Source organism: Chiloscyllium plagiosum, chromosome 34, assembly GCF_004010195.1.
Source record: "Chiloscyllium plagiosum isolate BGI_BamShark_2017 chromosome 34, ASM401019v2, whole genome shotgun sequence".
NCBI classification, from domain to species: domain Eukaryota; kingdom Metazoa; phylum Chordata; class Chondrichthyes; order Orectolobiformes; family Hemiscylliidae; genus Chiloscyllium; species Chiloscyllium plagiosum.
This window is the reverse complement of record NC_057743.1, coordinates 36,824,923-36,845,306: the sequence shown is the minus strand read 5'-3', so window position 1 is coordinate 36,845,306 and position 20,384 is coordinate 36,824,923. Positions and strand designations below refer to the sequence as shown.

At 44.1% G+C, this 20,384-nt stretch overlaps 1 protein-coding gene and 1 long non-coding RNA gene across 5 annotated transcripts in view; one reads left to right on the top strand and one right to left on the bottom strand.

The window, feature by feature from the left end:
- Positions 1-274, bottom strand: part of tmem201 (transmembrane protein 201) — a 167,675-nt gene extending 167,401 nt beyond the window's left edge. For 2 of the 4 annotated variants that reach the window (XM_043676178.1, XM_043676180.1), the window contains exon 1: positions 104-274. In XM_043676178.1, coding sequence (XP_043532113.1) covers positions 104-210 — 107 coding nt within the window. In that variant the 5' untranslated portion in view covers positions 211-274. The remainder of the gene's footprint in view (positions 1-103) is intronic. The other 2 variants (XM_043676182.1, XM_043676179.1) reach the window with 2 other exon arrangements.
- Positions 1-19,828, top strand: part of LOC122540431 — a 21,509-nt gene extending 1,681 nt beyond the window's left edge. Inside the window, exons 2-3 of the long non-coding RNA XR_006309304.1 lie at positions 4,185-4,324; positions 18,989-19,828. This is a non-coding gene — a long non-coding RNA (uncharacterized LOC122540431). The remainder of the gene's footprint in view (positions 1-4,184; positions 4,325-18,988) is intronic.
- Positions 19,829-20,384: the final 556 nt, after the last annotated feature.

Here is a 20,384-nt window from a genome sequence, read left to right as displayed (position 1 = left end):
GAGGGGAGAGGGGGGGGGAGGTGGTGGAGGGATGGTGGTGGAGGGGTGAGTTGGGGGTGGGGGAAGAGCGCAACGGGCCGCATCGCAGGTCCCCCTCGCTTACCTGGTGGCCACCCGGTAGATGGCAGCTCCGGTCGCACAGATACCGAGCCCCAAGCCTCCGGCCAAGGCGGTGGGGAATGTCCCAAGAGCGCGGTTCACCGCCTCCATCACCGGCGCTGGCCGTCCCCGTCCTCTGGAGAAATGGAGCCCGCGCTACCACCGCGCCTGCGCCAACTGCTCTGCGTGTCTGCGTCATCGCGCCGCGAGGCACGGCGCCCCGCCCTCCTGTCAATCACTGGGCCCACTGTATCCATACACGTGTGTCCCATGTGGCTCTGTTTGGGCCTGGGGATGGGGAAGATGGATAGTTTAGTTGGCTGAATGGCCGGTTTGTAATAGTGTAAACAGCGTGAATTCAATTCCCACACTAGCTGAGATTACCATAAACGTTCAAACTTCTGATGGCGACCCTAAGGATAATCTCTCTAACCTTGTTGAATTGATTTGAATGTATTGTCCCATGTGCCAAGGCACAGTGAAAAGCTTTGTCTTGCGAGCAGATCACATAGTTAAGTAGCATAGATAAGTAAATAATAGGTAAACAGCAGCAAAAACAAAAAAAAACACAGGTAGAGGCGAATGCTAAGAGTTTGTGAGTCCATTCAGTATTCTAACAACAGAAATTGTTTTGAAAGTGGCTGGTGTGTGTGTTCAGGCATCTGTTCCTTCTCCCCGATGGTAGAGGTTATAGGAAAGCATTGCCAGGATGGGATGGATCTTTGAGAAAGCTGACAGTGTTTCCTTGACAGCGGGCCTGGTAGATGGATTCGATAGGTGAGAGGTTGGCCTTTGTGATTGTCCAGGCTGAGTTCACCACTCTCTGTAACCGTCTCTGATCTTGAATGGTACAGTTGCCATACCAGGTAGTGATACATCCAGACAGAATGCTCTCAATGGCACACTATGAAAGTTAGGTAAAAACAATGACTGCAGATACTGGTAACCAGATTCTGGATTAGTGGTGTTCGAAAAGCACAGCAGTTCAGGCAGCATCCGAGGAGCAGTAAACTCAACGTTTCGGGCAAAAGCCATTCATCAGGAATACAGGCAGAGTGCCTGAAGGGTGGAGAGACAAATGAGAGGAGGGTGGGGGTGGGGAGAAAGTAGCATAGAGTACAATAGGTGAGTGGGGGAGGGGATGAAGGTGATAGGTCAGGGAGGAGGGTGGAGTGGATAGGTGGAAAAGAAGATAGGCAGGTAGCACAAGTCATGGGGACAGTGCTGAGCTGGACGTGTGGAACTGGGATGAGGTGGGGGAAGAGGAAATGAGGAAACTGTTGAAGTTCACATTGATGCCCTGGGGTTGAAGTGTTCCGAGGCGGAAGATGAGGCGTTCTTCCTCCAGGCGTCGGGTGGTGAGGGAGAGGCGGTGAAGGAGACCCAGGACCTCCATGTCCTTGGCAGAGTGGGAGGGGGAGCTGAAATGTTGGGCCACAGGGCGGTGTGGTTGATTGATGCGGGTGTCCCGGAGATGTTCCCTAAAGCGCTCTGGCAAGGGTACTAACCGTCATGCCAAATTTCCTCAGCTGCTTGAGGAAGAAGAGATGTTGTTGGGCCTTTGTAACCAGTGCGTCCACATGAAGAGTCCAAGAAAGCTTGTTGTGGATGACCACTCCCAGGAGCTTGACACTGTCTACTCTTTCCACCTCTGTGCTTTTAATATATAGGGGGGCATGAGTAACATTTCGCCAAAAGTCAGTAATGAGCTCCTTGGTTTTGCCTGCAGTGAGAGCTTGGTTGTTCTCAGTGCACCATTTTTCCAGGTCTTCCACCTCCTGTCGGCAGTCTGTATGGTGGTGTCATCAGCGAACTTGTAAATGGCATTAGTCTGGTATTTGGCGATGCAGTCATCAGTATACAGTGAGTACTGTCGGGGACTGAGTACATACCCCTGAGGGGGCTCCAGTGTTGAGTGTTAGTGAGGATGAAATATTGTCCCCAGTCTTCACTGATTGTGGCCTGTGGGCCAAGGAACTGAGGATCCAGTTGCAGAGAGTGTGGCGTAGTCCGAGATCACTAAGTTTAGTAATCAGTCTTGAGAGGATAATAGTGTTGAAAGCTGAACTGTAGACAATGAGTAGGATTCTAACATAACTGTTCTTGCTGTCAAGATGTTCCAGGGAGGAGTGAAGGGCAAGTGATCTGGCATCTAACATGGATCTGTTGGTCTGATAGGCAAATTGGAGTGGGTCAAGTGGAGTGGGGAGGCTGGAGTTGATTACTGCCATGACCAGCCTTTCAAAGCATTTTTTGACCACCAAAGTTAGGGTCACTGGGCGGTAGTCATTGAGACATGCTGCATGAGCCTTCTTAGGCACAGGGATGATGTTGGCCCTCTTGAAACAGGCAGGGACAGTGGCCTGCTACAGGGAGAGGTTAAAGATGTCTAACTGGCAACTCTACCAGTTGATCTGCGCATACTCTGAGTGCACGGCCTGGTACTCGGTTCCGTCCCATCGCTTTACTTGGATTCACACGAAGGAAAACTGACCTGACCTCTGATGCAGTGACTATTGGGATAGGTTCATCAGGACCTGTCGGAATAGGTGTTACCTCTCTGCCGAAATACTGTTCAAAGTGAGCATAGACGGCATTGAGATGTTCTGGAAGGGATGTGTCATCGTCTGCTATCTTGCATTGTCTCTTTTTCGAACCTATGATATCATTCAGTCCTTGCCATAGTCATTGGGTGTCTGTCTGGGTCTCTAGTTTGGATCAGTATTGGTCCTTGGCTGTGGTCATGCAAAGGTCATACTTGGATTCCTTTTTTTGAGTGGGTGTCCTGATCTGAAGGCCTCACACCTGGTTTTTAGCAGATTCTGTATGTCCTGATTCATCCAGGGTTTCCTGTTGGGGAACACCCAGATTGACTTCTTCCGTATACAGTCCTCCACACACTTGCTGATAAAGTCTGTGACAGTGGTGGCGTACTCGTCCAAGATACCTGCGCCCTGTTTGAAAACGGCGCAATCATTCCAGAGTTGATCCTCTGCCTCCTCTGACCAGCACTGGACCTGTATCCGCAAGGGGTTCTCCTGCTTGAGTTTTTGTCTGTAAGCTGGGAGAAGAAACACAGCATTGTGGTTGGAGTTCCCGAAATGAGGGTGGGGAATGGAGCGGTAGGCATCTTTCACAGTGGGGTAGCAGTGGTCTAAAATGTTCGGGCCCCATTTGAGGCAGGTAATGTTCTGGTGGTACGTGGACAACACTTTCCTTAGATTGGCTTGATTGAAGTCACCAGTTACAATAAACAGGGCCTCAGGGTGTTCTGTCTCGAGGGTGTTAGTGGTAGAGTACAGCACCTCCAGAGCTTCCTCAACCTTTGCTTGTGGCAGTATGTACATAGCAGTTAGTTTAGCAGCAGTAAATTCCCGTGGTAGATAGAAGGGGCAGCATTTGATGGTGAGGAATTCAAGGTTTAAGGAGCAATGGCTGCCCAGGGTTGCAATGTCCATGCACCACAAGTGGTTGATTAAAAAGCAAACCCCTCCACCCTTTGTCTTACCCGAGGATGCTGTACGGTCCATAAAATGGATAGAAAAACCATTAGCCTGAAGTGTGCAGTCGGGAATGAATGGGTTGAGCCAGGTTTCTATGAAGCAGAGTGCACAACACTCCTGCAGTTCACGCTGGAAGCTGAGCCGTGATCTGAGTATGTCCATCTTGTTCTCCAGAGATTGTATATTTGCTGTGAGTAAGCTCGGAAGCGGGGGGTGTCTTAAAACAGCGTAGTCTCAGTCTTACTAGCAGGCTGGCACGCTTACCCCGCTTCCTCACAGGTTTCTTAAATTTGAGTGGTGCGGTGGTCTGGTGGAGTGGATTGTGACTGCTTCCAGGTAAGTGATCCTTCCCAGGACCCTGTGGAGCAGGTAGCTTGCAGTTTAGTGTATTTTTGCAGAGGGTCTGCTTAGGACCCAATGTGGCAGGTACTGTGTGTTTTTTTTTAACCAGGTCCAGCCACGTTTTTGCAGAAGTGTTTGGTCTGATACATTCCATGTCAGGCAGGTGTCTTATGGGGTCGGGAGCATTTTGTATTGGTTCTTCCTGGGGCAGGTTTCTCAGGTCCCTCCATTTTCCGGCAGGATCCAAGCCTGGGGCTCACGTAGGCTGCCATCGGCTGGCCTGGCCTTCTTCTGGGCTGGTCGATTGGGTCATGGGTACCATGAGGTCTGCTGCCTTCATCCTGTAAGCTGGCTTTGAGGATCAGAAGAGCTTCAAACATGTGAGTTTAGATATAACATAGTTATTCGTAATTTCTAGAGTACCCTATTAAGTTTGAAGAGTGTACTATGATTGTATGAAATGTGAAACTTAGATCTGCACGCAGAAGCTTGCAAGGAGTCGACCATATTGAGCGCCATCTTGCATCCTTGTGAGGTGAATCTCACCACTGGTCCCCTCTCTCTAATAAGAGAACAGCATCCCTATGATCCAGCAGGAGTATGGTGAGGGATGCTGAAGTTATTGGACCCTTCTGGTACCTCAAATGCATGTAAATTTGGTCTGGGTCAAGTAAATGATACTATAATACCCAGGAGCAGAGATTAAGCATTCAGCCAATCACGTCTGCTCCGCCATTCAATCATGGCTGAAACATTTCTCAGCCGCTGTCTCCCGTAAACCTTGATTGCCTTGACAATCAAGAACCTATCTATCTCTGTCTTAAACATAGTCAATGACCTGGCCTCCACAGCCTTCTGTGGCAGTGAATTCCATAGATTCCCCACTCGCTGGCTGAAGACGTTTCTCATTATCTCCATTCTAAAGGATCTTCACTTTACTCTAAAGCTGTGCCTTCAGGTCCTAGTCCCTCCTAGCAATGGAAACATCTTCCCAATGTCTCTGTCCAGGCCATTCAGTATTCTGTGAGTTTCAATTTGATCCCCCCTCATTCCTTTGGTCTGTTTAGACAGAGTCACAACTCCAATGTTTATTTCCTTGATATGCTGCTGTACAGAACCAAATTGCTTCAATGACTATGTACAGGTTATTCTGCTATAATGTGTGTTTCATCAGCGTGAATTGGCTATAACGCGATTGATGAATTGTGGACATTGTTTGAATAAAGTGAATTTTTAAAATGGCATTAAATGGCATTTCATCACTGAATCCCCCTCTATCAATATCCTGAGGGTTACCATTGACCAGAAACTGAACTGGACTCACCCTATATTAGCTACAAGAGCAAGTCAGAGGCTTGGAATCCAGCAGTGAGTAACTTACCTCCTGACTCCCCAAAGCCTGTCCACCATCTACAAGGCACAAACCAGGAGTGTGATGCAATACTCTCCACTTGTTCTATCACCAACTGTCAGGAGCAGCAGTGTGTAGTAACTACAAGATGCAATGCAGAAATTCACCAACGATCCTTAGCACTTAGTGTCATAGAGTTATAGAGCATGGAAACAGCCCCTTCCGTCTTACTTGTCCAAGCCAACCAGATATCCCAACCCAATCTAGGGTTTGGATATCTGCCGGCACCCGGCCCATATTCCTCCAGACCCTTTCTATTCATATCCCCATCCATGTGCCTTTTAAATATTGCAATTGTACCAGCCTCCACCACGTTCTCTGGCAGCTCATTCCATACCCGTACCACCCTCTGTGTGAAAAGGTTGCCCCGTAGGTCTCTTTCGTATCTTTCCCCTCTCACCCTAAACCTACGCCCTCTTGGTCTGGACTCCCCCACTCCAGGGAAAAGACTTTGTCTATTTACCCTATCCATGCCCCTCATAATTTTACAAACTTCTATCAGGTCACCCCTCAGCCTCCGACGCTCCAGGGAAAACAGCCCCAGCCTGTTCAGCCTCTCCTTATAGCTCAAATCCTCCAACCCTAGCAACATCCTTGTAAATCTTTTTTGAACCCTTTCATGTTTCACAACATCTTTCCGATAGGAATAAGATTTGCTTTCCCAAAATGCAGCACCTCGCATTTATCTGAATTAAACTCCATCTGCCACTTCTCAGCCCATTGGCCCATCTGATCAAGATCCTGTTGTAATCTGAGGTAACCCTCTTCGCTGTCCACTACACCTCCAATTTTGGAGTCATCTGCAAACTTACTACCTATACCTCTTATGCTCGCATCCAAATCATTTATAGAAATGATGAAAAGTAGTGCACCCAACACTTTTCAAATCTACGCTCCCTCTAAGCTGCTTGGTGTTGGGTGTACTTTTGGAAACCACTGCTCTGCATGAAAGCTGGAGGTCCCTGCAGCAGAAAAAATAATTAGAGAGAACTTAGTTCCAAACCCACAAGCACAGCCATCGAGAAGGACAGGTGTAGCAGATGCGTAGGAATACCAACATTGCAAGCTCCCCACCAAGCCACTCAACAGCCTGATTTGCCATTCCTTCAGTGTCAAAATCCTGAAACCCCCTCCCCATCAGTGCTGGGGTCCATCAACGCCAAATGCACTGCAGCAGTTCAAGAAGACGGCTCACTCCCACCCTCTCAAGGCAACTAAACATAAATGCTGGCCCAGACAGCAACGCTGACTTCCCAGGAATGTATATTAAAAAAATTGGGCAAATGACTGCCCCATCCTTTCAAGCCTGCATGCTCTGAACTTCCAAACATACGAACATCACCATAGCAGGTAACCAGCCAGAGACTTGGAGTGAAATATCGTTAATACTGATTGTGGTATCAAAGGTGAAGGTGAGGTTATGGCTGTGCTGGGAGCCATTGTGACCTAGTCCAACTACTTCGTTGACTTTCCACACTCCACGACCACAAGCACGGTGCCAGTAAAGTTCAGTTAAACATTTTGGTGAGTGAGGGGTCAAGCTGTGAAATATCTCCCTGGCGTGATGCAGGAAATAGCACCAATTCAGTCAAGTGCAAATTATGTGGAATTCTTTCAGATAATAAGAATTTGGGAGTCAGAATGAGAGCAATTTGAGGTATGTGGTGTGATAATTGTAACATGTTTAATAGAAACATGTGACTTGAACATATCGTTCCCAGAGCTCTTCGCACATGGAGTTTTCCTCATGTCATGTCCGGATCTGTTGTCATTCAATCATGTGACTACCAGAATGGTAGGAGGCAAACCAGATCATCTCTAAAGGAGAGTCAAATAGGATTTGAAGCATTAGCTCAGTTTCTCTCTCCACAGATACTGCCAGACTTGTTGAGTTTCTCCAACGCAGACCCTTCGGCCCAACTCGTCCATGCCAACCAGGTTTCTTAAACTGAACTAGTCCCATTTGTCTGCATTTGGCCCATATCCCTCTCAACCTTTTCTATCCATGTATTTGTCCAAATGATTTTTAAATGTTGTAACTGTACCCGCCTCTAGCTGAGGGAGAAACATCGCATAATGGCAATTTACTGGATTAGTAATTCTGAGGACTAGACGAATGGTCTGGAAATCCCACTGCAGGTATTGCGGGAATATATATTTATTTATGATTAAAAACCTGCAATAAAAAGTTAGTCTCATTAATAAGGATCAAGAACCTAAGTGAATGGGCAAAAATAAATGTGAGTAAGTGTGAATTATTTGACTTTGTCCAAAAAAAGAGAGAATGTGATGTTGAATGACCTAAAAGCCCAGGCCCAGTGGAAAGTACATGTATTAGGCTCTGTGTTAGAGGAAGGATGTTGAGGAAGAAAAAAGTGTTTAGCACGGAGTTAACAGAATGCTGCCTAATATAAGCAATTACTAATACGGGAAAAACAATGTGTTAGATAGATGATTGAAGGGAAAGGGAACATGGGGAATGGGAATGGAACAGGCGAAGGGGATTAGGAATACTGCTAATCTGCAGGATTAAACCAACATGTACTGAACAGTTGGTTTCTCCTGGAGATTCACAGACTGATCAGTGAAGTACACAACCAAAAACTAGGAAGTTGCTGGTATGTACCAGGCAAGATGCCAAACAACTACACCGACAAGATAACGTGCCGTGAGAGTAGAAGGGAAGTACCAAATGCACAGATGAATGCTAAGCACAACTCTGAAAGAAAGATGGCAGTTTATTTACTCAAAAAAAACACAAGGCAGATCTGTGCTAGTCTGCTGGCAAAATAGGAAATTAAGAAACCAGAAGGTGAAATAAAAAGGGATACTTTTCACAAATTGAATCAGGAAATTGTGACCCAAAAACAAGATTAAAGTTTGAAATCAGAATGTCTAACTTGTGTTTGTAGCATGTCTGCAAACACATCTTAAAAAGGTGGACTTAAAATAACAAATTCATCATTCTTTCCTGTGATTCAACTTGGCACAGCTAGCACACTGACACAAATTAAACTTGAATCACATCAATATACAGCAGGCAGCATGACCTTGAGTCTGAGACACTGAACAACAAATTAAATTAACCTAAATGTTCCAGTTGTAATAAAATAATCTAAATGTTCACTGTCATCATTTTGCAAAAGTGACAGAAACGTCTGGGGCACACGTGCAGTTAAACACAGAAGGCTGGAAGCTGCTGTTGGGATACCCCTGATTCTCTGCGGGATGTGCTGCTGCTGTATTTGTGAATACAATACAATATACAATACAGTACAGCTCAGGAACAGGCCCTTTGGCCCACCAAGCCTGTGCCGATTCCTAATCTTTATTTAGACCCGCTGTTTATTGCCCATGGGTGATTTCCATCCCTCTGTTCGCCTCCAGTTCATTGGTCTACCAAGGTACACCTTAAACACTGCTAACATACCTGCTTCCACCACCTCCACTGGCAGCACATTCCAGGTACCCACCACCTCCACTGGCAGCGCGTTCCAGGTACCCACCTCCACTGGCAGCGCGTTCCAGGTACCCACCACCTCCACTGGCAGCGCGTTCCAGGTACCCACCACCTCTACTGGCAGCCTGTTCCAGGTACCCACCACCTCCACTGGCAGCGCGATCCAGGTACCCACCACCTCCACTGGCAGCGCATTCCAGGTACCCACCACCTCCACTGGCAGCACGTTCCAGATACTCACCATCTCCACTGGCAGTGCATTCCAGGTACCCACCATCTGCACTGGCAGTGCGTTCCAGGTACCCACCACCTCCACTGGCAGCGCGTTCCAGGTACCCACCACCTCCACTGGCAGCGCGTTCCAGGTATCCACCACCTCCACTGGCAGTGCGATCCAGGTACCCACCACCTCCACTGGCAGCGCATTCCAGATACCCACCACCTCCACTGGCAGCGCGTTCCAGGTATCCACCACCTCCACTGGCAGCGCGTTCCAGGTATCCACCACCTCTATTAGCAGTGCATTCCAGGTACCCACCATCTCCACTGGCAGCACATTCCAGGTACCCACCACCTCCACTGGCAGCACATTCCAGATACCCACCATCTCCACTGGCAGTGCGTTCCAGGTACCCACCATCTCCACTGGCAGTGCGATCCAGGTACCCACCACCTCCACTGGCAGCGCATTCCAGATACCCACCACCTCCACTGGCAGCGCGTTCCAGGTATCCACCACCTCCACTGGCAGCACCTTCCAGATACCCACCATCTCCACTGGCAGTGCGTTCCAGGTACCCACCATCTCCACTGGCAGTGCGTTCCAGGTACCCACCATCTCCACTGGCAGCACGTTCCATGCAATATTCCAAATGTGGCAGAACTATAGTTTTATACAGCTGTAAGATGACTTGCTCACTTTTATATTCCATGCCGAGACCAATGATGTCAAGCGTGCTGTGTGCCTTCCTTACCACCTTATCCACCTGTGTTACTCATTTTCAGGGACCTGTGGACTTGTACACCCAGATCCCTCAGTATGTCAATGCTCCGAAGGGTTCTGCCATTTATCATGCAATTCACACCTGAATTTGATCTTCCAAAATGCATCACCTCACTTTTGTCTAGATTAAACTCCATCTACTATTTCACTATCCAAATGTGCAAACTATATCCTGCTGCATCCTTTGACAATCCTTCTTACTACCTGCAACTCTGCCAATTTTGGTGTTATCTGCAAACTTACTAATCAGCTACATTTTCCTCCAGATCATTTGTTGTTTGTAATATATGAAGGCCCCAGCACTGATCCCTGTGGAACACCACTAGTTACTCATCTCCATTCTGAAAAGAACCACTACTTTCTGTCTTCTATGACCAAGCCAGTTTTGTATCATAAGACCATAAGACATAGGAGTGGAAGTAAGGCCATTCAGCCCATCGAATCCACTCTGCCATTCAATCATGGCTGATCGGCATTTCAACACCACTTACTACACTCTCTAGCTAGCTCACTCTGCATCCCATGAGACTCGACCTTCTGTACCAGCCTGCCATGAGGTACTTTATCAAATGCCTTACTAAAGTCCATGCAGACAACATTCACAGCCCTTCCCTCAATCATTCTTGTCACCTCAAGAAAACTCAGCCAATTTGGTGAAACATGACCTTCACGCACAAACCCATGCTGCCTATCACTAACAAGTCCATTCACTCCCAAACATGAACAAACTTCTGTCTCTCCGGATCTTCTCCAAAAGCTTCCCCATGACTGACATAAGGCTCACTGGTCTGTAATTACCTGGATTATCTGTTTCCCTTCTGAAGCAAAGGAACAACATTGGCCATTCTCTAGTCCTCTGGAACCTCGCCTGAGATCAAAGAGGATGCAACGATATTTGTTAGGGCCCCTGATATTTCTTCCCTTGCCTCCCACAGTATGCTGGGATAGTTCCTCTGGGGATCTGTCTACCTTAATATAATATTTCAAGACACCTAACACTTCCTCCTTCATTATGTTGACCTGCTCAAGAGTATTCAGACAACTTTCTCTAATCTCAACGTCCCACACATCCCTCTCTTTGGTGAATACTGATGCAATGTACTCATTAAACGATCTTATCCATTTGCTGTGGGTCCACACATAACCTCCCTCCTTTATCCTTGAATGGGCCTACTATTTCCTTAGCTTCCCTCCTGCTCCTAATGATTCTCCTTGACCCTGCTGGCCAAAGACATATTTAGCCCTCCTAGCTTCCCATTTGAGCTCCTCCCTACTTTCTCTATAATCTTCAAGGACTTTGTCTGCTTTTATTTGCCTCGATGTTGATAATTTGCCCTGTCACCCAAGGTTTCTGAATTCTGCCATGCCTGTCCTGCACTCCAATCAGCTGGTCTTTAGAAGACTCCCACATGGCTGATGTGAATTTACCCTAAAATAGCCACTTCCAATCCCCATTCTCAAGTCCCTGCCTAATTCAGTTATTGTTGGCCTTTCCCCAAGTTAACACTGTCATCTGAGGTCCACTCTTGTCCTATTCATAAGTATCTGAAAACTTATGGAATTATGGTCACTATTCCCATAATGGTCCCCCACTGAAACTTTGATCAACTGGCCAGGTTCATTTCCAATACCAGGTCCAATATGGCTCTCTCCCTCATTGGACTATCCACATACTGTTTCAAAACACACTTCCGCACACACCTTAACAAATTGCTCCCCAGTCAAACCCCCGGTCCTAAGGGAGTCCTAATCAATATGAGGGATGTTAAACTCACCCACCACAATAATGTGCTATTTTAAAATCTTTCCAGAATCTGTCTACATATCATTAGGTGGAGATGAAGCCCAGAAAATGAGAGGGGAGGAGAAAACAGCAATTGTGCAGACAAAGAAATTGATAATGGTGAGTCAGAAAAAAAGTATCAGAGACTGAAAGTGACCTTATACAGGTTTATAAATCTTGACGGGCATTGATAAAGTGAATAACCTTTTCCAAGTGTAGGGGAGTCCAAAACGAGAGGACATAGGTTTGAGGTGAGAGGGAGCAGAGGGACAACCTTTTCTCACATAGGGTGGTGCATGTATGGAACGATCTGCCGGAGGAAGTGGTAAACGTGGGTACACTCACAACATTTAAAAGACATTTGGACAAGTAGGTGAGTAGGAAAGGTTGAGAGGGATATAGGCTAAACGCAGGCAGATGGAACTAGTTTAATTTAAGATATCTGGTTGGCATGGACGAGTTGGACGGAAAGGTCTGTTTCTGTGCTGTATAACTCTATGAAAGCTGCTAATGGGGCCATTAATGGCTGAAAATGGGTTGGCTGCGATGAAAGCAGACAAAGCCAAGTGAGGACAAAGCCTGGGGTGTGCGGGTGGTTAAAGAACATAGAAGGAAGTGCTTAGGCACTAAACTTATTTAACACGATATTGAGTCCTGAAGGCTGCAAGTTTCCCAAGTGGAACTGTCCTGCCACTGTGCTCCCCACCCCAAATCTCCAGGATAATTATCTTTTTAGATGCAGTCAGTTCTGAATGGCCAACGGACCTGAAACATTGACTGCTTTCTCTCCACAGATGCTGCGAGACCCGCTGAGGTTCTCCAGCAATTTGGCTTTATGTTTCAGATTTCCAGCATCTGCAGTTTTTTTGTTCAGCTATGTTATGGAGGAGATGGTGTTGGACTGGGGTGGACAAAATTAAAAATCACACAACATCAGGTTATAGTCCAACAGGTTTATTTGGAAGCACTAGCTTGTACAAATAAACCTGTTGGGTATAACCTGCTGTTGTTTGATTTGTAACTTTTTTTTGTTTAGGTACGTTTTCAGTTTTGACCAGCAGGGGGAGGTAGCTGGTAGATTTTGGGCATTTTGTCTCCAGGAAATAAGCCAATGAGCAAGTTACTTGCTGTCTCCCAGCCATAAAGCTCCAAGTGGGCTGGATTGAGAAGTGACCTGGGATTGGAATGATTGTCCAGCAATTGAAGAAGGAACAAAAAAAGGAATAATAAACAAAACCAAGACTTGTGAATGATTGCTCAGTGGCTGAGGGAAATATATTGCTTTGTGTGGAAAATGAAAATCTCTTCTGTTCTAAGACATAAAATGTCCAAAGGGGTTTTGCTTCTTTGCAAATCTTTTTGAATTTAAGCTGAATTCCGAGATCTGTATTTCTGCTTCATTAAACCACAAGAAATAATTGGCTAAATGGTATACAAAATTGTGCAGTGATTTTCTGTTACATGGCTGAACCCTATTTTGCTACCTTGTAATTTGTGATTTTCCAGCTGTTTCTATTGAAAATTACTTTCTGAACTGCAAAAACATCCACACACTGAGTCAGGTGCAGTTCATATTCTCTTCAAAGGTTGGAGTTAGAGAGTATCGTTGGTCCACCAGAGAGGATCCATAAAGCTGAAAGATTACAAATCAGAAATAATCTAAATATACATGTGCGCACAAAATCTTGCGATCATGAAATTAAAATATGCAGTCTATCTTGTTCTTTGTCATTTTTATTTTACCACAGAGTCTCTGCCTGCTGAGAAACTAGCACCTGATCAAATACCAAAAATAGGTAATAGAGGAGATTTACCAGGTATTTCTAGGACTGGAAGGTTTGAGTTATAGGGAGATGCTGGTTAGGCTGGGACATTTTCCACTGGAGTTCAGGCGATTGAGAGGTGACCTTATAAAGGCTTATAAAATAATGAGGGGCATAGATAAGGTGAATTACAGATGTCATTTCCCTCACTTGGAGGATTTCAAGACTAGGGGGCATGTTTTGAAGGTTAGAGAGAAAGATTAAAAAAAACATAAGGGACAACTTTTTTGTAGCAGAGAGAGTGGTTTGTATGTATAATGAACTTCCAGAGTGTTATGAAGTTGAAGGCATATACTGTACCTTTAACAGAGTAAATGCTGTCCTGAACTGAGAGCTTACAAGCATCTGTGTATATGACTAGATGGCAGACTGTACTGGAAAATTGAAAATATGTAACATTTGGCTGTGAAATGAATACCTGATTTGGTTGCTGTTTTTGACAACAATTCGAACTTAACCAGTTTAAATTATGCCCCAGAATAATAAAACCCAATTGAGTTTGAATTTATTGTTTTGCCAATATTGAACCAATGAGACGATCCGACGTTGGGGATATAAAAACACAGGCATTTTGAAAATTGGAGACAGAGAAACTGCCATCGAGACACACCCAGGAAATTAGGAAATACTCTCTATCAAAGGTACCTTCTCATATGAAACACATTCACAGTGAAAAGAAAGATGACGACCCGGGGGATCGTCAGCCGGCAGACAGAAATCGAAGATGACAGCTGCTGTGTGATTTTCTTGAAATTAAGTTGATGTAATTTTAATAAGTATCTTATTGGAACAGCATATTTAGATTTAGATTTAGATTAGATTACAGTGTGGAAACAGGCCCTTCGGCCCAACAAGTCCACACCTACCCGCCGAAGCGCAACCCACCCATACCCCTACATTTACCCCTTACCTAACACTACGGGCAATTTAGCATGGCCAATTTACATGACCTGCACATCTTTGGACTGTGGGAGGAAACCGGAGCTCTATTGTTATAGAGTTGGAAGCAGGTAATAAGCAGTTAAGAGAATAGGGGGCTTAGAGTTGTGTGAATAATTGTTGTTTAATGTTCACTTTTAGAGTTAAAGAATAAATTGATATCATTTTCTTTAAATAGTGCAATTTTAGAGTTCTCAGTCATCATGTTTTTACAGATTACGAGGCAAGATGAGCTTTCTGGGACGTTTGATTTAATTAACAGGTTCACTGCTGTGTCCTATCAGAGGGAGTATGGTTTATTTATGTGTACAAAAGAAATTAGCATGTAAAGTTAAAGTGCATGGTATTGGGAGTAATGTATTTACATAAATGGAGAAGTGATTGGTAATTAGGAAGCACAGAATAGGAATAAATAGGCCTTTTTCACAGTGGCAGGTAATGGCTAGTAGGTTACTGCAGTAATCATTGCTTGGACCCCAGTTATTCAAAGTAAAATTGAGAATCGAGATGAGGGAACAAGATGTAATATCTCCACTTTGCAGGTGACAACATTGGGTGGGAGGGTGGACTGTGAGGATGCAGAGATGCCTCAGCACAATTTGGACAAGTTGAGTGTGTGGGCTGATGCATGGCAGGTGAAGTATAATGTGAATAAATGTGAAGTTATCCATTTTAGCAGCAAAACCAGGAAGGCAGATTATTACATAGATGGCAACCAATTTGGAAAGGGGGGGTGGTGCAACAACACCTGGGTGTCCTTGTACTCCAATTCCTGAAAGTAAGCATGCAGATACAGCAGGTGGTGAGGAAGGCAATTAGTATGTTGCCTTCATAGCAAGGGAATTCAAATATAGGAGCAGGGCTGTTTTGCTGCAGTTATACAGAGCCTTGGTGAGTCCTCACCTGGAGTATTAAACACAGTTTTGGTCTCCTTAGCTGAGGAAGAATGTTCTGGCTATGGAGGGATTTGCCAGACCGACTCCTGACAGAACTGACGTATGACAAGAGACTGGATCAATTAACACTAACTTCACTGGAGTTCAGTAGAATCTCAGGTTGGGGGGGGGGGTGCACACTGACCCCTATAAAACTCAAACAGGACTGGACAGGGTAAACATATGAAGGATGTTCCCACTGACCTAAGGAGTGCAAAGGAGAAATTTCTCCACCTAGAATGGTTAACCTGTGGAAAGTTAAAAAACACACAATACCAGGTTATAGTCCAACAGGTTTATTTGAAGCATGAGATTTTGGAGTGCTCCTTCATCAGGTGATTGTGGAGAATAACATTGTAAGACACAGAATTTATAGCAAACGTTTACAGTGTGATGTAACTGAAATTATATATTGAAAAAAACCTGGATTGTTTGTTAAGTCTCCCATCTTTTAGAATTAGCATGTAGATTTCAGTTCTTTCATTTGTAAATTGCAAACTTTTTTTAAAAAGTTACATTCTCAAGTGCACTTTAACAATTGGTGTCCCGTGGACCCAGGTAAGATATTGAAGGTGTTAACTCCCTGTGAGGCTGTCTGTGCCACAATGGCCAGACTGATTCTAATCTAAAAAATGGATCTACAGAATCTTACGTGGAAGTAAAATGTAATTCTGCAAGTACAAATTCACTGCACAAACTTATATGTATGTGTGCGCGTGTGTGTGAGCGTGAGTGTAAAGGCATTTAAGTGTGTGTGTGGGCGGGGGGTGAATGTGTAGGTGTATGAGAGAGGGGGTACGTATGTGTGCGTCTGTCTGTCCGTGTGCCGAGCAGAGGCTCATAGCCAAGTTCGGTACCCATGGGGATGGCCTCAACCATTGTACTACACACACACACACACGTTCAGACCCTCTCTCATACACCCCCGTACACACCCTTTCAGAGAGAGGGGGTACGTATGTGTGCGTCTGTCTGTCCGTGTGCCGAGCAGAGGCTCATAGCCAAGTTCGGTACCCATGGGGATGGCCTCAACTATTGTACTACACACACACACACACACACACACGCTCAGACCCTCTCTCATACACCCCCGTACACACCCTTTCACAGACTTAAACACCTTTACACTCGCGCTCTCACACACACCCTTTCAGAGACACTCATATTCCCCCCAAAGAAAATGAGTTTTTGGTGACGTTATAGTTTTCAAGGAATACTGGAAAGTTGATGTTTCAGAGTGAACGAAAAAGATGGTTAAAGGAGCTTTTACACAATTATGAGTATAGGTTGTGAAAGACTATATCTGCTGTTGGTGACTTAACATTGAGCACAGATCCTGTATTGTACAGAAGCTTGAAACAAAAGAGGAACAAAATTCCCTCAGTTTGTTAGGATAGAGAACGCCCAATTGAATGCAAGTGGCTACTGAAACCAAGAGTATATAATTAAGACATCATAATACATATTTGAACAAACATACAAAAGGACACAAAGAAAGAACAAGGAGATGCAATTGAACAGCTTCACTGAGGAGTTGGCTTCTGACAGGGCATGAGGGAACCTGAAGTCTCCTTTTGAATGGCAGTTCTTAAAACGTATTCAAGCTTTTTGGAATTAGTCAAGTAAGGCTTCAGAGTAGCTGTGTACACACTCCCCAGCAGGCAATCACAATGCCATTGTGAATTTTTCAGTTTGACTTTTAACTCAAAACAGTATTGGTTTCCAGATAGACCAGGCAACATGTTAATGATAAAACCCCAGGAAACCTGGACAGCATTAAGTATGACATTTATAGCACTGACTGTGACTTGAACTATGCTCATTTGGGCAATGATAATTTGGACTAGTGCAGTAGTTAAGATAACACGTTCAGGCTATGTGCAAAGCAGACCAGATTTTGGCTTGCATCTACCCTCGTGTGTCTGATCTGTAGGTAGCAGATACCTGCAATGAAAAGTCTAGTATTGTTGCTGATACAGACATCCTCCATCTTCTACTAGATGGTGACAGCAATACATATACTTCGAAATGTACAGGTTTAAAAGGGGCAAAATATGTATCGAGCACAAAAACCCACAACAAATGGTTTTGAATTTTCATTTTTTAAAAATTATCTTAAAATACTTATTCAGAAGGAACTGACTGCAGGAATAAACTCAATAATCAACAGATCAAAAAAGGTATAAAATTACACTTTCAAATAAACTACATTAATCAGCATGCGTGACTACTGTAATAATCCCACAATTAATATTCATTGACTCTAACTGCTGTCTGAAGTGTGAGCTTACCACAAAAAGCAGAATAAGTAGAAAACATCAGCACTTGCTGCCCTCATTCGGAACTGTACAAAAAACAAATCAATTCTGTTCTCAATTTCCACTAACTTTCTCATGATCCATCTCTAACAGGTTGCTTCCCTTTCTCAACTTCTTTGTCTCCATTTCTACTAATCTGTGTACTAATATTCATTACAACTTACACAGCCATCTTGACTTTACTTTCTCTCATGCTGCTTTTTGTAAGGATATTCTGTCAGTATCTCAGACTCTATCAAATCTGATTATGCGACTTTTCACAAAAGCGCTTCCTAAAGGACTTCCTTTTTCCTTAATGAAGGATTTTCCCCCAACTGCAATTGACAGGGCCCTCAACTGTACCTGACCTGATTTCTACATATTTACACAGAATTGTCCTCAATTCAAACCCCACCAGAATCAATGTTCAAAAGGATATACCTCTGCCACTTCCACCATGATGCAACTCCCAAACATTTTGCCTTCCTAAATCAGAATTTTGAAGGGATCGTTTCTTCTGGCATCTGGACCACTCCACTAATCACCCTAAATCAGTCCCTTTCCATGCAATGACAGGAAGAGGAACATCTGTACCTTGAATTCTGCTCTCCTCATTCCAAGCACTCCTTTCCAGGTGAAGCAGCCATTTACTTATTCAAAAAAATGCCTTAGCTTTGCACAGATTTATAGTCAGTGAGTAGAAAACAAAGCAGTTTCCGAAAAGGGGGACCATCCCTTCTTTCAATTGCAATCCTTCAATAATTTTTCTCAATGAATTTCTATTATTTTCCAATCTTTAGTCTACTATAGTTGCTGCTCACAATCCATTCTCCTTCACATCACGGAGATCAAAGACTTGGTGACCACTTTACAGAACACCTCAACTCAAGTCTGCAAGCATGACCCCAATCTTCTGGTCGCTTGCCATTTCGCCTTCACATGCATATTTCTGTCTTCAGCCTACAGCCACATTAGATAAGATTTACAGACAGCAGCTCATCTTCTTATTAAACACTTTACAGCCTTTTGGACTGACAGAGATCAAGAACATATCATGAACTCTGTCTGGAGATTTGAATTATATCCCAAATGCCACCCTGTGTTTTGTTTTAATGTTTTGCTTTCAGACCAATCCGGTGTTTATTTTGTTATGAACACCGACTGTGGATCAATGCTTTGCTTTATTATCATTTTTAATCAACTTTTGCCTCTTGCTCCAGTAGATTTTGTCATTTAATCTCCTCACTCTCTTAACCTATCGATGCCCCTTCACCGTCCCCCTCTTTTCGACCATACAACATAAAATTCTGCCTATAATTCTATTTAAATTTATACTTTCATTCCGGAGAGTCATATTAGGTGTGAAATCTTAACTCCGTTTATTTCTTCATAGATGCTGCCGATGTGATGTTGTTCCAACACTTCCAGTTTTTATTATGGAAGATTCAGCAGACTTACTGGGAATTATCGGATGGCCACTGAATCAAACAGAAGTTAGGAAAAGTCAGAAAATATAGAAGTACATAATAAATTTTCCCTTGGAATTTCGTGCATGATAGCAAGATCTTCATTCAATGTCCTTAACCAACATAAGAATGTTACAAATATCTTAAATACAGTACCAGTATAAATTAGAGCAAATCATATGCTTTACTTCTTAGTAACATCACTGCAAGAAATAGATAGATAGAGTTGTACTTTCATGAACACTCTCTCTGTTGAGTACATGAAGACAACTGTCACGCTCGCATTAAAAAAAAGTCCAGCTAAGAATCCATAGCCAGTACCTGGAGTCATACAAATCTCAGATATTGGCAGTCATCCATTCATGTGAGACAGAAACAAATGATGTGAAAATCACTCAAGCGCTCTGGGCACAAATGCATTTAACTAAGACACCAAGAACAAATGAAAAGACAATGATCGAATCCAGTTATCCACTTTGCTGAGGAGTCACCCGAAAAACTAAATGCAACTGCTCAACTGCATTATATTACTTTAACTCTGTACATCACCTCCTCCAGTCACAGTAATTCCTGTGTTGGACACACATAGAAGGTTAGTGTTCTGACATGGACAACTGCTTATAATCTAGTGTTAAAGTAACCTGAAGTGCGCAATGTCATCTCATGGATGTCACCGGTATTTCTGATGTAGACTAAACTAGTTGCATTTTATAGTTAGTATATTTTTGACCTTTACATCTATATTTCAAAAGGTGTCAGGTTCAGTGATTGCGAAATGACAAACAACCACAGAAGAACCCAATCTCCTGTTACTCCATGCCTCCCTATGTTTTAAATATACAGTTTTACAGTTGCCCTTGTCGCTGTCCACAAGTGTGAACATTTTGCACCTTCTCCCTGTAAAATAACCTGACCGTGCTGGGCCTCTTATTGAGATATATGTAACATCAGTAGTCACAGGTGAGGTGCCAGAAGACTGGAGGTTGGCTAACGTGGTACCACTGTTTAAGAAAGGTGGTAAGGACAAGCCAGGGAACTGTAGACCAGTGAGCCTGACGTCAGTGGTGGGCAAGTTGTTGGAAGGAATCCTGAGGGACAGGATGTACATGTATTTGGAAAGACAAGGACTGATTAATAATAGTCAACATGGCTTTGTTTTTGAGAAAACATGTCTGACAAACTTGATTGAGTTTTTTGAAGAAGTAAAAAAGAGGATTGATGAGGGCAGAGCAGTAGATGCAATCTATGATAGGATCCATGAAGAAGGCGTTTGGTATTGGTCAGAATATTGTGTACAGGGGTTGGGAGGTCATGTTGCGGCTG